Below are 19,447 nucleotides of genomic sequence, written 5' to 3' on the forward strand. Positions count from 1 at the left end.
CCTTTTCTCCTAATTATTTTTTGACTCCAAATAATGCACAATTTATTTGCACTCTCGGCCCGAATCCTCAGAGTTCTCCATCAGCGGGGGTCTACCTATCTCGGCGGGATCCTCTGAGCAATCCCCGGCGTCCGTATCGCTGTGCAAGCTATCATCAGTTACGCTGCTCAACTCACTGCTCGAACTGTTCCCGACGGCACCTGCGACGACCACGGGTGGTCGAACGTGACCGGGACACACCGGATGCCACTTCCTGCCGTTCTGATGCCTGTGGCATGGCTTGTTTGAAGATTGTTTGCACTGCTCAATATCACAAGGACTACTAGGTGGACTGCCTCCACTGCCTTCAATGCTGCTTCGAGGGTGATCACTTACTTGAGAATTCATCTAGTAAGACACATGTAAAACATTTAAAGCATTACCTTTTTTCAAACAAGGATAAATACAGTTTATAAGATCTATAATGAAATAATAAGAAATACAATAGCATAGCTGAGACCATGGATAGGAAAAAATCCAGTAGATTTTCCAGAACGATCTTTCTGCGCCAATGCTGCTCTTAGACACCGACAAACTTCGAATTGCCACTTTCGGAACGTTCGGTCTTTGATTTCCAAAACTCGATCAATTTTCCTTCACCAACGCTAAATTCCTTGACTGTTGCTTTGTAAGAAGTAATTGCCGTAAAAACTCAAACATTCTACATTCAAACTACTAGTTACAAGTCCCTAATAACTACTAGTCCCCCCCCTCATCTAAGAAACTGATCCATATTTAAGAAATCACAAGAAGCCGCCTAGGAAAAATTAACTGGACATGTAGAAAGACAGTAGAAATTTCATTGCCCAGTGCAATAGCATGCATAACAATTTTTTTGTCAAAGATTTGATTTATAACATTTTCCTTCTTTTGTGATTCCAATTTCTTTTGTACTCTTACTGACTTCAGGGAGGTAATTACCCTCCCTAAGTGTAGAAAGACCACCTTACTTGACAAGATTGTGATTATTCTTATCTCTGAACTATTTTCATGTTACTTTGCTATTGATTCACTCCCCTAAATATCTAATCAATTTTATATGTTAAATTTAAGGTTCAGGAAAATAAAAAATTCTGTTTTATAAAAATAATAAAAAAAAAAAAAGAATCAAATTTTAAGCAATTTTCGCGCAAGTCATGACATATTGAGAAATTCGCGGATTTTAGGAAAAAAGATGACAATTTCGCGGAAATTCGTGCCACGACAGACCTGCAGCCCTAGTATTACCTATTTAAATATTCAAGCAATAATCTATACAAAAATTTTATTCTAAATGGGATTTTTTAAGGAAATTTACTCAATTTTAGGGAATTTGCAAAAATCTAAATAAACCAGGAGAATTTTAATTAAACCAGAAGACCAGGAGAAATTGTAAAAATCCTGTAGAGTTGGCAGCTATGCAGTAGCTATACTGTGGGTGAAATCTCTTTCACAATAATTAGAAACTTAAAGTATATAGGAAGAGTGAATTCAGATAAACCCAGAATAAACCATGTTATAAATTGTGGAAGAACAAAAATTCTAAATATCAAAACGCAAACAAATTATGATAGAATTACTACTCAAGATTGCATATTGAGGAGTAATTCTGCCACGATTTATTCGCATCTTCATAGTTTGAAAGGGGAAAGAAAAAAAAATCAGTGCTTGTGAAACTTTATACAGCTAACTCTGGTTTTAACTGAACACACTTTGTTCATAATTTAAATTTAAAATGGAACAGAATCTGTCACGAAAAGTTTCTCAAGTGGTAAAGCATCCTCTTAATCAGGAGATATCAAGGCCTCACTCCAGTCTTGAAAATGGTATGTTGCATTTCAGAATGAACTCAAACAAATTGAAACATACACTTGAACCTTATTTAGCTAATTAAAATCAAAGATACTTTTATATAGGTCTGCAAGCACATTATTAAAAATTGTATTTAAGCTCTATATAAAGGGGTTGAAAGTGTGAATACAGGATAAGAGAATTTCACTTTAGTTACACCTTTATGAATACATTCATTACAAAAGCAACTCCTAATAATTTGTTTTTAATTACCTTTTGATAGGCACATTTGCTTAAAAAGCTTCATGTGATACGGCAAAATAATATTTCATATATATATATATAAAATAATACATTTAATTATAAATTTAACCACATATAATAATTCATATAATAAATTGACCACATCTAAGACAAATGTACTTAAGAAATAATTGGAACAGGTAGATCAATTTTTAACGTAAACCACATTGTCTACTTTATCATCATAGACTCTGGCCTTCTCTAGATCACTTCTTTAAGTTTTAAACAAATACCAAATTGATTAATGCTTTTTTTTTAATGTTATAGCAAGTGGTTTATGGTTGAAAATCTTATGTGTTGTGCTAATTGTACCTGAATAGTAAATATTTTCTGCATAGCTTATTCTGTTAAACTTCATAAATTTATTACTATTATATCCACATAAGTTTCGTAAATCTTTGTATTTGTTCTTCTTTAGAGACTGCACTCTCTGCCAAAAAAGACTTGTAAGATCCTTTTTTCTAGATTAACTACCTATTATTGTTAAGTTTAAGAACCATAGCTGCCAACTTGGATAGGAAAAAATCCAGCAGATTTTACGAAATACTAATTTCCTGACAACTATTGCAATATACACTAAATATTTTACATATAGGGAATTTTATTGCAATCTAAATACAAGAAGTTTATTACACTAAACACTATAAATGGTCTGCAATATTTTCCATTATGTTTAGCTCATAATTTTGAATAGTAATAAACAAGCAATTTATTGCTAGTTGCAAGTTTTTTTTAATTAGTTTAGAAAGGGAATTCAGAATAAAATAAATTGAAAATAAAATAAAATAATAATAAAAATAAACTAAAAATAAAAATTAATAAATGCTTTCTATAAATGAGGCTTGTTTCACCATGTATTAGTAGTATTTGTTTAAATATTCAAGCAAGCAATAAATTGTGTAAAAATTCTGTTTCAAAAGGTTTTTTTCTTTTTAAAAGGAAACTTACTCAGATTTAGGGAATTTACTAAAGTATGCAAAAACCAGGAGAATTTTTATTAAACCAGTAGACCATGTGAAACTGGCAAATTCCAGTAGAATTGGCAGCTATGAAGACTGGTCATTTTTCTATATTTATAGAAGCACATCCAGTGCTCGATTAAATATTAATAATAATTAGGAGAATATTTCAAGATTTATTATTTTATTACTGACCTCATTAACAACACGAACATGTCTGATATCACTACGCTCATCTTCACAATTGCTTGCTTCGATACTTACACTCCTTTCACTACTACTAGGCTCACGTTTCCTTGTTAAATCTCCACTATTTACACCTAAAAACAGATAAAACCAGAATTAAGCTTTAAATAAAATTATTTTTAGAAAAAACTTTAATGGATATAAAAGTTCGTTAAGATTTTAGCACCAAATATTTATGAATTTTCATCACTACAATTATTGTGGATCCAGAAAAAACAATGAGCTTCTGAAAATTTAAATGTAAGCTAGATACAGGGTAAGCTAGATACTGTTGATAAAATGCAAACTAATTTTTCAAAGACTTTACGTGATCATGATAAAACAACTAGTTTCTGACAAAGAACTCTTTTCTTGATTATATTAGCCATTATAAAATGATCCGAGAGATTATTTGGTACAATATCAGAGGGTGGGAAATGAAGCCTGAAATGGAGAATATCTTGCAAAATGCAGCAGAGTTACACATGCGAGTGCAATAATCTTACAGAACCCAGCTCAGTTTACGTGCATGCGGACTCCTAATTATTTCATCAAACATGTAAAATGATTGGCGCTTTTATGCTACAGACAAAATATAAGCAAAAATGGATTGCGGTTAACTGTTAAAACTTTGAATATAACGTGAAAAGTACGCTTTTGCAAAATACATGGTAAAGAATAAAATTATCATTTTCGAAAGGGGAAAATTAAGCACTTTTTAAAAACACCCAATAAATATAGCACCTATAAGGATTTAAAAAAAAAGAAAATCGAAAACAAGTACCTTAGCACCTTTTATAAAGGTTAAGCACCATGTTTAATATTCACATTCATTTTTGAAACAAAAAGATTATCTTTACTGTTAAAAACATTTCATATTCCTAAATGTGATTTAAGACCACAAGTAAAAATTAAAACTGATTTTGAGGCAAATATATTACAGAACAGCCTGCATGTAACTCACCCATATGTAATGATCCCTTTACAAGAACTGAGAATGGACTATTGGCGTTTTGATGATCTCTCAATTCTGATGCCATCGTAGAAGATGAACTATTTCCATGCAACCATATAAATTTGATTAGAGCAGAAGCAAGAAGAAGTGTCTGAAACAAACAATTTTTATATTTCATTACATAACGCATCTCAATTGCTCATTTTCATTAAAACTGTGTCAGTTGGGCAAAAAGTTATGTACATTTCGCAGGTAAAAATATGAACACAAATATTTAAAGAAAAAAATTCCTTCATTTACACACTAATTATGAAATTATTAAATCCAAGATAGCAAGAGAGATGTTACTGTGGAGGATTTGCTATATTTTTCATGTATTAAAAAAAAGAGTAAATAAAAAAAAGGTGGTAAAAACATTTAAAAAGTATTATTACAAGTTCTTACATTTAGCTACTAGGCATGCATAACATATTACGTTGTGGGCCGATCTTGAAAAAAATTTTCTTTTCTATTAATAAAATGTTTAATTTATAAGAGCATATATTAAAAAAATTAATACTAAAAAGTTGAATTAAAGTTATTATAGTAGTTTTCTTAACTATGTCATGTTAAATTAAGCTCTATTTTAAATAAAAACAGGCCATACTAATATCTAAGCACCTTAAATCATTCTACTTTTTTTCTATAGGCTTAACTTAATTCATTCTTAACATCATTATCTATTATTACAGTAGAGCGCCGATTATCCGAACCCTTATTATCCGAACTATGTTCGAATTCGCTTTTTTCCTCTCTTTTTTAAATTTAGATTTTTTTTAAACTTATCGACAATTTTTCTAAATTTAGAGGAATAGATAATATCCACTACATCTGAAGACCATATTTAATTTGCAACCTTTTTCAGCAGTTTTCTTATTCTTATAGTAGCCATACATACATGTATTGTTATACAGTTAAACCTACAAACCCCTTCAGCCCTCTTCAACTGAAAATTATCATCAAAGAATGCGAGCTTCATTTTGACAATCTGACAATCTACAATTGTTGGAAAGCGGAATGTGTTTATGAATAGATAAGTGCTGAAATTCAACTGGGGGATGGGTAGTTGTCACTTACGGTTAATGATTAGTGATTACAGTGCTTGGAATCTTAAATCTAGGAATAAAATTCTTATCAGAAAAACAAACGAAACTGCAGTATGTGAATCGGTAGATCTTTCGTGTGAAAATATGCCAGGTTATACAGCAGAAGAAACAGAAGACTGGTGTCGAGACACTGAAAACGACTCAGGATTTCAAATTTTAAATGATCATGAAATTGTTTCTGAAATTTTGAATGAAAATCGGGACTCCTCAGATTAAGAGAAAGACGTACTTGATCAAGTTCAAGATAGTGGACCTCCTCATAAGAAGCATGCAATTCATTAGATATTGCAATGAATTGCCTAGAACGTCAAAATGATGTTGATCCAATTCAGTTGATTTATTTAAAAAGAATAAGGGATATGGCTGCACAAAAAAGAGCATGTTCTTTGAAACAAAAGTGTTTGCTCGATATCTTTTGCAATGGAAAATAAAGAAAATAAAGATGCAATGGATAAAAAAATGGAAAATCTTATTTTCTGTGAGTAAAATCGGAGAAAATAGCTAAAATAAGTAGAAGGTGGAAGGGTTAGCAGCTAGGATGTAGTCTGAATTTTCTGTTTATCTTTGAAAATCGTAAATAAATATAATTGTTTTATTTTTCAATGACTGAATTTTCACAAAAAAGCGAGATATTTATAAAATTTTTTTTTTTTAGAGAATTGGAGTTTTTGATTAAAAAAAAAAAGGCTGAAATTCGAGAGACAAAACCGAAAATCCTCTAAAAAGCGGAAAAATCTCGTCCCTGATTATAAAAGTCAACCAGTTTTATCCCAAGGAATTGATTTTTAGGGAAACTTCAGAGGGAGGAATGAGGACTTCAATACTTTCGCTCGGCGGAAAATTAAATTCCTTGTGCAGAAATTTTTTTCCGCAGAAATTAGCGGATGAAATGGAAAAATCTTAAGGAAAAAAAAAAAAAAAAAAAACGGAAATCCGCGAAAGAATTACATCCCTGTTATTGGGTAAGGTTTTATAAAAAATATTGAAACAGTTTATGAAAAACATATCGAAAATGCGAAGTAACTTAACCACTTTGAAATTATTACTAAACAGCAAATATGTTACATTTAATTTTATGATGAGCTTTACATAATATTACTAAACAATCTGGCAAAAAACATGAACTAATTTTAAAGCAATCAAAAGTTGAATAAAAAGAAGAAACAGTATATTAAGTTGCAATGTTAACTGAATAAAATGATTATTAAAATCCAAGTTTGAATTTTATTCTAATAGAGAATAATAACAAAAAGTTTGGATCTTTTAATTGAGTAGATAAAAAATTTTATGTAACAATCTGCTTATAGTTAAAAAGTAAAAGCGTAACAATCTAAGACTTTAAAAAAAAATTTATTTTGTAATAAAACAAGTTTTAAATAGTAAACAAAGATTTGACTTTCTTGTTAGAAGCAAATCATGCATTCTTATTTAGTACTCAGGAATAAAAATTTAAAAGTATTTCTGAAATTAAAGACTTTTAAAAACCTTGTACAAAAATAAAGTACTTCTAAGGGCCCTTATTTTCCAAAAGAAAAATTAAGCAGTTTTTTAGAACTTATCAGGGTCGTGGGATATTAAGTTCACGGTCGTGGTCGCTTTTGTGTTGCTTTTAGTAGTCGAGTGATTACGTAGTGTGTGATCGAAATTAAGTAGCAACAGCGCAAGGAGGGGGATAATGTCGCAGTCACGAGTAGTAAGTCAACTGTTTAATGCGGACCATCCATCGAAGTGGGCGTTACTGTCAAGGTAGGTGTGTTCACATCACGTCCGGGTCACCAATGTCTGCCTGATTGAGCAACTCTTTGAATTGAGTCATTTTTAATTAGCCTAAAGACATACTAATTGAGTGTAATAAATCTCAGACTGAGAGTAAAATAATGGAGACTTTTCCAATTTGCCTGATGTATTACAAAATGACAGATTTTTTAGTTAGCTCAAGATATAAAAAATAACACAAATTTAATTAGCAAACAATTAATTAATGACAGAGCTATGTCAAGCTATTATAATTATAGATTTAGAAACACATTATTTTAAAAATTATGCGAAAAAACAATGAAATATTTCAAATTCAAGGAGTATAGAGCAAAAAGCAGTTTATTATAGGTGTTTTCTTAATGTCAGCTAAAATTTTACCTAAAGAAATAAAATGCAGAGTACCTGTTCTGCTTGTTCCTTTGTTTCAATATTGCACAGTAATTTGTATAAATGGAGAACAGGAGAAACTTCCAAATTTTTGATGAGAGGAGGTAACAAATCAAGAACTTGCTGAGAACAGTGTTTCAACTGAGCAGCACACCAAATTGTATCGATGTGTTCATTAGTTATGCGTCCTTCCATCGCCAGAAAATTTAAAATAATGTGGCTCTGTTTTATTAACTATAACAAAGATAAATAGAAATACTTTAACTCATAATAAAAACACAGCTACATCAAAATCAATGCCTTAAAGCTCAATTAATAATAGGCATAGCTGCTAACATGGATAATATTAAAAAATCCAGTAAATTTTATGAAACAATATAAATTTTATAACAATTGTTGCAGAAGGTACTAAATATTTTATGTACAGGGAATTTCAGGGATTTTTATACTCATCAAAATAGAAAAACTTCAATATTTTCCAGTTATGATTAACATATAAATGAACTTGAAATGTTATGTATTATGTTTATTTGTAATTCTGAACAGTAATAGGCATTTAATTCATCAAAGATAGTTAACTGATTTCTATAAATGGGGACCGTGTCATTATGTATTAGTCACACTTACTTAAATATTCAACCAAGCAAAAATTTATTTCAATAGGATTTTTTAAAGGAAACTTACTAAATTTTAAGGACTTTTCTAAAATGTACAAAAATCAGAAGACTTTCTATTAAACCGGGAGAAACTCGCCAAATCGAGTAGAGTTGGCAGCTACGAATAAGCTTTTTATAATCTCAAACTGAAAACACAATGAATATGCTGCTTAAAACATTTTCGTACAAAAGCAATTGTTTACCCTCACTTTATTTCAAAATTCTATGATTGCTGATTATGACAGATCTCTTTTAAAGTAACAGGAAAAAAATATGGGTAATTAATGATAACAAAACTCTCTCCCACAAAATTTTTTACTCATTTGCAGAAATTATTAAATAAATGCCACCATAAAAATTTAATAACATAAAATTGAGTTCTTTTTTCTAACAAAATGAAAAGGGAAATCTTGCTAATGTCTGAATCATGTATACAATTAGAGGACAATCCGTTAATTAGAACTATCAAATCACCATATTCACGATCATCATTACATAAAATATAATGGGTCAGAAAAATAAATAAATCTTTCGATACCATACAAGAATTCTTTTAAGATTCGTATTGGTATTCATAGAAAACAAAAACTAGGCACACACAAATATCAAAACAAAAGGCAAAAATCAGGGAAAAAAATCACCTTAGAAATTCTTTAAAAAATTATTTTATTCATCATTTGAAATAAATATCAAATAAAATTTAAAGAAAAAAAGAATCAATGGAAAAATTATTTATCCATTTGATATACTGCTCTTTTAATTTAAAAATATGAATAGGATCTTAAAGTGATCGTGCCAAATTCCATATAAATCCTAAAAGATTTTAAATTCTAGAAAATTAAATAAAAAATCTAAAATAAATGTTGGTATAAACACTACTTGAAAAATTTTTTTTATTATTCACTATAGTGAAAAATACATGATCTTTTTAAAAAGTACTCTACCAGACGCGATAGTGAGCTCAACTCAAAAAGTAAAGATTGAAGGAAGTAAGATTTCTTGAGTAAAATCATTAATGACCCATTTTAAAAAAATAAAATTTGTTTATAAATTTAAATCATTAATATTTTCAAAACATGAAATTCTAAATAAATTATATACAGCATAATTTAAATGAATAATAATGTATAAGTTTACTTTTATCTCTAATCACATTTATTTTTCCACCAAAAAAAATTTTTACAAATGAAAGAGATGCCAAGTATAAATTCTAGTTCTAATATTTTTCTATAAAATATACAAGAAATTTTATACATAAATGTGATCAATGATTTCTTGAAACTTCTGAACCTTGGATTTCCAGATACTTACAGATTGCGATGGCGAAAAATACGGTAATCCCGATTTTTTCAAAAGCAAAGTGTCATCTCTGTAGCTTTTAGACCCAGAAGAATGATACATAAAACCCGGAATACTATCACCCCTTGATCATTATTATATAAAAGATAATCGGTCAAAGAAACCAAATATTTCAATACCATACAACAATTCTTTTAAAATTCACATTGGTATTCATAGAAAATAAAAAATTCTGAGCACACACAAATATCAGAACAAACGTCAAAAAATAAGAATAAAATATTTTATTCATTATTTGAAATAAATATTATTTATTCAAATAAATTTGATAATATTAATATTATTTAATAATAAATATTATTATGAAATAAATATTATTTATTTCAAATAATGAATTTTTTGAAATAAATATTATTCGAAATAAACATTACTTGAAATAAAATTTAAAGAAAAAGGAATCAATGGAAAAATTATTTATCTCTGATATACTGCTCTTTTAATTTAAAAATATTAATAGGATCCCCTTAAAGGGATCATGCGAACAAATTCCTTACAAATCCTTAAAGATTTTAAATTCTAGAAAATTAAATAAAAAATCTAAAATAAATGCTGGTACAAACAATACTTTAAACACAAATTTCATATTATTCATTTTAGTGAACAATACATGATCTTTTTAAATTTAGTCTACTGAAGTTTTAGTAATTTTTAAAAATCTTTTGAATCAAATAAAAGTAACTGTTAAAATGAATTAAAAAATATGATCCCAAGACAACTCACCTCAACATGAAGATTTGGACCAAATATACATTCAATAATTTTATTTTCTATAAGCTAGTTAGCTAAAGAGCTTCCAATATTTTTAGCATCACTTAAGCTTTCATTTTGACGAAGTTCATTAAACATGTTGATATGGTTCTGTAAAAAAGACTATAATTAGAAAATATAAAAAGTTTTTATAGATTAGTAACAAAAAATAGCTTAAAACTAGAAGCATTTATAAAATTCTTTTACAAAAATATTGGTTATTTTACTTTCTTTGACAGATGTCTAAAAATTCCAGACAGTCTGAACACACCAAAAAAAAAAAAAAAAATCCAAACTGATAACAAAGACTTATGTAAAATTTAGGATAAAAGTAAAAAGGTTTAACACTGCCTTCTATTTCATAACATATCGGCCCCTATAAATATTGAATTCTTGCAGACCCATGCTTGCAGGTATCCTGAATTCTCCGAACCCCCAATGAAGTGTACAACAGTTTTCATAAAAACAGGGATAATTGTTAGCCGAACCCAAATATCCGGAAAATTTTCTTGAGTAAAATCATTAATGATGCATTTCAAAAAAATTAATGTATTTATAAATTTAAATCATTGATAATTTTCAAAACATGAAATTCTAAATCAATTATATGCAGCATTATTTAAATGAAAAATTATGTTTAAGTTTACTTTTATCTCTAATCACATTTATTATTCTACCAGAAAAAATATTTACAAATGAAAGAGATGCCAAGTATAAATTCTAGTTCTAATACTTTCAAATAAAATATACAAGACTTTTTATACATAAATGTGATCAATGATTTCTTGAAACTTTAACAAAAAATCTGGACTTGTTCTGGTTCACAATCATCTCGATTTAACTTTATATAACTTAATTAAAAATCTTCAATTACTTTTAATATTTTTTGGAGTAATAATTCTAGGGCCCTCTATACTTGTTCTAAAACTTTTATAAAGTGTGCAACAATTTTCATAAAAAAAAGCACAAAAACTACTTTAAATTTTAATAAATTTGCCCAAAAATGCTACATCTCTATTTTCTGTATAACTTAATTAAAATTCCTCAAATACTTTTAATTTTTTATTTTGTAGGAATAATTCTTGGGCCCTTTCCACTTGTTCTAAAACTTTTTGATTTCATGAATTTCAAAAAAAAAAAAAAAAAAACTGACTGTTAGGGACATCACTTACACAAATGTCATAGAGAGAAATTAGTTTGCATATTTCATGAATTATTTTTAAAAAAAAGTTTTTTAATTCCAATTCAAAAGATTATAAAATTTTCAAAAACATTCAAGTTTCAAAGATTGAGACTTTTAATTTTTCTGAAAAATGCAAATTCATTTGTTGCGGATGAAACATCTAGTGTAACGGATGTAAAACTCTAAGAATTTTGAATTATGGATTAGTTTTTACAAAATGGAAACCATAAATAAAAGATTACAAAAAGAAAATGAATTATAACTAAGAACAAATTATTTTATGAACGAATTTGATAAACAAGAGAAAAATGCATTAACAAAGTTTTGAATAAAACAAATACTTCTTATACACTTCTCTTAACAAAGAAATGTCTAGTAAGAACTTCGTTTTTCGATCTTGTTTGCGATTAAATAAGTAATAAATATTCATCATAATTATTAATGGCTCGACAGCCCAGCGTGGGTCTTGGCCTTCTCAAGAAGTTTTTTTTCCATGATAACCTTTTTTCTGCTAAAATTTTACAGTAATAAATATTACTCATTGTTATAAATATTACTCAAATTTAAATTGTGATGTAAGATATTTACAAAGGGCTGTCATTTGACATTTGATTTTTGCTTTCATATAAGTAAAGATATTGCTCTGTATTTATGTAACCACATTCAAAAAATAAAATTTTTACAAGGTTTACAACACTCTTATGTCCTAAATTTAATTTAATGAGAATTAAATTAAATTTAGGACAGTTTCAAGGAATAATATATCCCATAAATATCACAATTATTACAATAATAATAAAATAATAGTAAATATTTTTCTTTCTTTAAAGTCAAAATCTTATAGTTCGTAAAAAATTTTAGAACAAAAAATTTCGTTAACTTTTATAGTCTTTAATTTTTTACTAAAGATAAAACTATGTACTTCTTGTCACTCTGAAGCTTTTCTGTTGCCAGACTTAAATATTTAATCAACATCATGGGTAGAAATTAAGGTCAGTGGTATTATAGTCGGTTCTAACATCAAATACTTATTACAGTCAACTATATGCTCTAACAGGGTGGCCACTCAAATCAGATTTCAAATTTCCCTGATATTTCCAGGTTTTCCAGGTAAAAATTTAAAAATTTCCAGGTCCATGTTTTTTTGCTTATAAAGTATAGGACATGTACAAGAAAAATGTCGTTATTATAAAATATTTCATTCAAAAAGTCATTTTTTTAACATATCTTGAAAAAAAAATTTTTTTTTTGACAAGATTTTGTTTTTTAATGTTTTGGTTCAACATTAATTTTTAAAAAAATTGAGACATGTGGAGAAAATAATATGCTTAGCTTGTAGGATATATAGCTTTTATTGAATAAATTTTTTTTAATGTTTTACTTTAAGTAGTATTTGCTCAAAGTGTACCTACAAAATGGCAAGAACAGAATGACCAATAAAACCATGTTTAAGTATTGTTTAATATATTTTCATTAAGTAAAGGAAAACCGTTTCAGGTGATTATATATCAATAAATTTTTATAATTACTGTGGCTCCCAAAAGTGTTCCCTTAGTTATAACTTTTATTGAAATAGGAAATAAAAATTCATTTATTATAATGAATACTTAACAATGGGTATTTGATAATAAAAAGTGTAATCTATTATTAGCAAAACTGCATGGAATATTTTAAAAACAAAGCAAAAGTTAATTTTTAAGATATCAATAATCAAATAGCAACAAACATTTTACCCGACGAAAACCATCGGTCAGTTAAATGTTTTCGGATTTCAGAATTAAAATTATCTTCAATTGCTTTAATTTTTTTATTTAATTATTATTCATTTAACTTTTTATTTATTTTTTTGCAATTTAGTATCAAATTTACGATAGCAAAATTATATTTTAATTTCTGCTTACTAACTTCGTAATATTTAATTATTTGAAAACAGCTCGTGGTCCTAATAAAACAATAGACCAAATTTGATTATTTGTCATCATAAGAGGTATGCACTGTGCAATATATGATAAAATGCATTAAAGGAGGACTTCATATCAGAGATTAAAATTATAAAATTTGTGGAAAAATTCATAAATTCGCAATAGAGTGATGCAAAAATTTCTGTAAAATTTTTTAAAAAATATTCTCCCGACAAAAAAAAAAACTAGTTTATATTTACAAACTTATAAAAGCTATAGTAGATGCGAAAGGTAGCTACTAAATGTTAATTTAATGAAAAATTAGAATATTTACAAAAACAGATTTTTTTTTTGAAAGTGGACTATGGCTTTTGTGGGATAAAGTTTTTGTCACTTTTTGATGATTGATTTCTTCAAAATAAACTCTTCCTTTGTTTTTAAAATATTCCATACAGTTTTGTTAAGATTAGAATACATTTTTTATTATTAAATAATCATTCTGAAATATTCATTTTAATTAATGGATAGTCTTATTTCATTGAAAGTCATAAGTGTACGAACACTTTTGTTTGTGAGTCACTGTAATTACATTTCAATATAAAGCTGTACTGTATACTACATTATACTGTATTTTATCTTACCAGTATTTCAAAAAAAATCATTGATAACATTTTCTTTAAACCAATATCTCAAGACAAATTTTTTAATAATGTTGTTCTGAATTAGCATTTTTATTTCCAGAGATTCAAAATACAAAAATAAATGTCACAAATGCAAAATTGTCTAATTTTCTGTTCTATACTCTAAAGAAAGAAAATAGATAAAATTCCTTAAATTTTACACTTCTATTATTTTTTTTCCTCACTTGAAATTAAAACATTTAAAGAATTCTAATCTAAACACACAGTTTTTTAGTTTAGTATGGTTAATTGTTTATGTTTTAACAACAAGAATCTTGTACAGCACAGAACTAAAACACATAAGTTTCGTTTTCCTTCTTCCGACTAAACACATATGAATAAAAAAAATTATATTTTATGTTTATACATCATTTTTTATGATTCCTATACATTTCTTAGTCTTTGTCAGCTTTTTACTGATAAGTATACAGTTCGAATTTTGAATTAAAAATCAAATATTTATCAACAAGCAGTAAAATTAAATATTAATATATAGTTAGTTCTAAAAAAATCTTTCTTTTTTAAATTAAAATATGTCATAAAGGTAAAAATGAAATAGAAAAAATTAGCAATAATGCAACAATTTGTAGACAAACATTGATGTTAGCAATTGTAAAAAAACTGATTTGTTGGTTTGGTGAAAAAAATTAATTTACAGATTTCTTTGAATGGGAGTACAAAAGCTTTCAGAGAAAGAGTGCAATATAAAATCTATTATTAATTATACCCAACTAATTTTTGGATATTTTTATAAAGTTAAAAATGCAAAAACATTTTGACTCATTTTGTCAAAATAGAAAAAAATTACCACTAAAGCATCGAAACAAACTTGAGCCATAAATGGCTCAGGTTTGCCCACGGACAGAATTTAAAAATGGAAGCAAATATCCTAACCCCTTCTTCCACGTCCACCACAATCTTTGCGTTTCCTGAATTGCCAGTCGCATAGTCTCCATAGATATCAAAGATTTCTAAATTTGTTTAGCAACTATGGGAGAATTTTATGTGGCATTCTAGTTTAACAGGGTTAAAAAAGAGTAAATTTTGATGCAAGCAAAGTATAGCTAAGTTGATAACATTTTAACTGTTTGGAGACACATTTCCGTCTAAAAAATGTGGGTATGTGATGAAATAATTTAAATTAAGAAAATTAGTAAGTAATTTAAATAAGTGAAATTAAAAAAAATATCTAAGAAAAAAAATTCCAGCTTTTCTTCAAAATTCCCTGATTTTTCCAGTATAAAAAAATTCCCTGATAATTCCAGGTTTTCAAGGTGGGTGGCCACCCTGTCTAATGAGGTGAAAGGGTAGGTTGGATAACAAAATCTGGGTGGCCACTCAAATCAGGTTTCAGATTTCCCTGATTTTTCCAGATATAAATCTTAAAATTTTTAGATCAGTCTGTAATTTTTTCTCATTAAGTGTAGGATGGGTACCAGAAAAATGTCAATATTATTAAGTATTTTATTAAAAATGCTAGTTTTTAATATATTATCTTAAAAAAATAATTTGAATATATATATCCTAATTATACTATTACTGTGGTTGAATGAATTGCGAAAACATTGAATGGAGCGAGAATGGAACACTTTTTGCACAATTCGTGGCAAAAACCGACATAATAATAATAAAATAATTTGGAAAAAGGAACATTAAGGAAATTTTAAAAATACCCAATGAAAAAAGCACCTTGAAAAGGCTTTTAAAAAACTAAAAAAAGCAAAAAAAAAGCACCTTTAAGTATTTTTTAAAGACACTATGCACCCTGTTATCTCAAAATGTGTTTTTATATAGGGAGAAGAGTTAGAAACAGAATACATACATTAATTTGAGCAATCCCAGCAAGTCTCATGGTCAAAGTGCAGCAGTTAAAATACTTGAAAGCAAGGTCCATGCCTTCCTTGTCAGAAGTAGTATGGTTATCCAGAGGATCCTTCACTGTAGCCCACATAAATTCAAATAAATTACGATTGCCAGCTGCTCTTAAATGACTATCTTTGATTTGACATAAATATCTGTAAAATAATGGTGTGAAAAGATTACATTTTGGGAGCAAAGGCAATAATCATAGTAAGATAAGAACATAAAATATCTGTGCAGACAATTCAAAAGTAGCTGCAAGCTCATAATATTTTTGATAATAGAATAATTTTAATAAATGTACATAAGCAGTTAACTATTTCATATTTTTATTTATTCTTGACAAAATATATATATGTATACATGCAAATTAATATTAGTAGTTATACATAGAACTACATTCATATAAAATAATTATCATAATAAGTGATATTAGTAATTTTGCTCCAAACGAAAAAACATTAAAAGATTTCCTACTTTCACTGAAATTGTCCATTTCCGTTGTAAAGCGATAGTCAAGTTGAGTTGTACAAAATTGTAATATCGACTGTTAATGGTTGCAGGCTTGACTGCTAATCCTTGGACTAAAGTGGCAGTTACATCTTTTCTCTTTGGAAACAGCATGCGTACAACTGAATGCAGACTTTCTGCTACCTTGCATAAATCATGGTTATGCCGTCTGCGTCATATTCCCTTCCACTGCAAACTTTTTTTTGAGTATGCGGATACTTTTTTCTTAATATTACAATTAATAGTGAAAAAGTAATTGCAAAATTGGGGAATCACCACCAATATATTCATGCACATCGTCATGCCGTCTGCGTCATATTCCCTTCCACTGCAAACTTTTTTTTGAGTATGCGGATACTTTTTTCTTAATATTACAATTAATAGTGAAAAAGTAATTGCAAAATTGGGGAATCACCACTAATATATTCATGCACATTGTGTGTCTATATCTAACCATGGCAATAATAGAACTCAGAGAATAGTAAAATAACATTAACATATAGAAAAAGAAATTTCTTTTAATTTGACAACATACAATTATAGTAGTTGACCATAGATATTACAGAGAAACACTGTGAATAGCTCGGAAACGTATCTTTTAAATGTTATCTTTAAAATAAATTTTAGTAACCACAGTATAAATAAATACAAATGTGTTCTAACAACAGATTGTATTGAAAAACAAGGACTTTTTTTAAAGGAAAAAAAGATATTTTATGAGGTAAATTTTTTTTTATGCTGTTTAGCTTGAAGTAGTAAAAACTGGGTAAGTGGCAACAAAAAAAAATTCTGCTTTAGCTTGTAAATTGTTATACAACCTCTCTACTGATTATGTTATCATTCACTCAAAAAACTTCAGAAAATTCTGTGAAATTCACTGAAAAATCACATGCCTTGCATATAGTTTTTTAGATCCAGAAGGATAAGAAAAACCTGAAATACAATCATCCCTGAATTAAGACCAAAAAAAATTATAGACAATATTACGTAAAACATTACAGTAGGATTGTATTAAAATTTTAAAGAAAAAGTACATTTATGTGCATTCAAAGAGCGTTATCTAATCTTCGCAATGTTTATGTACAAAATAATGTGAAAAAAATAAATGAAAATTTACACATTTGTTTCGCTTACTTGGCACCGAAAATGCAAGTATTTTGTCATCTAGATTGGAAACATTACAGTTATCTACAATAATTCATTTTGATAGATTGTCTTTACAGTTATCTACAATAATAATTCATTTTGATAGATTGTAATACTTTAAGTATTGTTAAATAACTAGTTATACACTAGGTATTTCTTTATATTCATTTTGTTATAGTTTAAGTAGTGTTAAGTGATAGTTTAAGTAGAGTTAAACATTTAATTATATGTTAAGTATTTATTTAGAATAATTAGGTATTTTTATAGAAATAAAAACTTAGCTATGAAGTAATTATTTAGAATTATTTTTAATCCTTCATTCAAAAAATACAGTAGAAATTTTTTAAACATAAATGGTTGCAAACTGACATACTAATTATTAATGGAGCTTGCCTTTTTTGAGCAGTAGCATATTTATACAGGGTGCATAGCCAAATCTTTCAACAAAAAGTAAGCACCTTTTAGTACTTCTAAAGCACCCAAAGAATATTTTTAAGTATTACATACATTAACAAAATATAAAATAATTTTCAAACATTTTACATGGTCATGATAAAATAACTAGTTTCAGACAAAGAACTCTTTTCTTGATTATATTAGCCATTATAAAATGATCAAAAGATTTTTTGGTTCAATATCAGAGGGTGGAAAATGAAGCCTGAAATTGAAAATATCTTGCAAAATGCAGCGGAGTGCAATAATCTCACCTAACCCAACTTAGTAGATGCACAAGCCGACTTGCAAGTATTTCATCAAACATGTAAAATGAACGGCGCTTTCATACGCTAATGACCGACCCTATACTGAAATGGATTGTAGTTGAATGACTGGTGAAAACGTTTAGTAGTAGTACAATGTGAAAAGCATAATTTTGCATAACACGTGCCGAAAATCGACATGGCAAAGAAAAAAAATCTCCTTTTGGAAAAGGAGGAAATTACAGTTTTTAAAAACAGTCACTGAAAAAAGCACCTTTAAGGGCTTTTAAAAAAAGAATATCAAAAACAAGCACCTTTAAAAACATTTTAAAAATGCTACGCTCCTTGTTATACTGTACTTAAGTTATGGCTCAAGAGATATGTAAGGAAGGAAATAATATTTCTGCTGTCGACAATGTCTCATACTTATGGTGGACTGTGTGGCTACCAGATTGATTTTTAATTATTAAAAAAATCAATACTCAGAGAATTTTGGCAATATCACAGTTAAAACTGTAACCAAAGTACTTCCACCCAGGCAACAGCTAACTGGGATGAACATTAAAAAATTTTAACATTGTAAAATATTATATTACTCATAACAGAACAAAATAAATATTAAAACATCTGGACATAGACAATTAAAATATATATATATATTTTACCGTATCACTCCTGAACGAGCAAGCATTAGAGGTTGCATTATGGTGCCTATGTTCATCCACAGCTTTAACTATAAGAAAGAGACATTATAGGTCTATTATGAAAAATAAAACACTAACAATATCATTTTCCTATTGGAATGTTCTTTAAATATTTTACTTTAAATTCAAATTTTACTAACATCTCATCTAAAAGTTTTTACTCAATGACAGTGAAAATGAGCTTGGTAAAAAGTTTCTGAAACAATGCTGGCATTTCAATAAGAGTATTATCGATTGCACTAGAAAAGATTTAAGCTGAAAAATTTCATACATAAATAGATCTTTTTAATGTTATTTCTAACAACATTGTGGTTTGCAATCACAACATACATTATTGTAACGTTGTGATATCACAAAATTTAACATTATAGTTTTTTAAAAAAAAGTTTTCCTAAAGTAAGAGATGTGCAATAATAGCTCTTTGAAAGTGAGGAACACATTTTTCTATCACAGTTACTTTTG

At 27.9% G+C, this 19,447-nt stretch overlaps 1 protein-coding gene across 3 annotated transcripts; it reads right to left on the reverse strand.

The window, feature by feature from the left end:
• Nucleotides 1-16: 16 nt before the first annotated feature.
• Nucleotides 17-19,010, reverse strand: LOC122268433 (uncharacterized). 3 transcript variants are annotated; one of them, XM_087158694.1, is made up of 6 exons: nt 18,947-19,010; nt 15,890-16,082; nt 7,557-7,775; nt 4,261-4,402; nt 3,267-3,391; nt 17-387 (listed from the first exon to the last, which is right to left on the reverse strand). In XM_087158694.1, the coding sequence occupies exons 1-6, from the start codon at nt 19,000-19,002 to the stop codon at nt 43-45; spliced, it is 1,080 nt and encodes a 359-aa protein (XP_087014820.1). In that variant the 5' UTR covers nt 19,003-19,010; the 3' UTR covers nt 17-42. The 3 variants fall into 3 exon arrangements, with proteins under 3 accessions (XP_087014820.1, XP_087014821.1, XP_087014822.1); XM_087158695.1 differs by lacking the exon at nt 18,947-19,010 and adding an exon at nt 18,596-18,846; XM_087158696.1 differs by lacking the exons at nt 15,890-16,082; nt 18,947-19,010 and adding an exon at nt 9,509-9,624.
• Nucleotides 19,011-19,447: the final 437 nt, after the last annotated feature.

This window comes from Parasteatoda tepidariorum, chromosome 3 (genome assembly GCF_982258835.1).
Source record: "Parasteatoda tepidariorum strain Cologne lab strain chromosome 3, Ptep-v5.0, whole genome shotgun sequence".
Lineage (NCBI taxonomy): Eukaryota > Metazoa > Arthropoda > Arachnida > Araneae > Theridiidae > Parasteatoda > Parasteatoda tepidariorum.

Coding starts and splice junctions, on each gene's coding strand:
- LOC122268433 (XM_087158694.1), bottom strand. CDS start 19,002: ATGAACATAGGCACCATAATGCAACCTCTAATGCTTGCTCGTTCAGGA. Junction 16,083..18,946: donor GCTCGTTCAGGAGTGATACG/GTAAAATATATA, acceptor ATTATTTTACAG/ATATTTATGTCAAATCAAAG. Junction 388..3,266: donor ATGTTCGTGTTGTTAATGAG/GTCAGTAATAAA, acceptor GTGTCTTACTAG/ATGAATTCTCAAGTAAGTGA.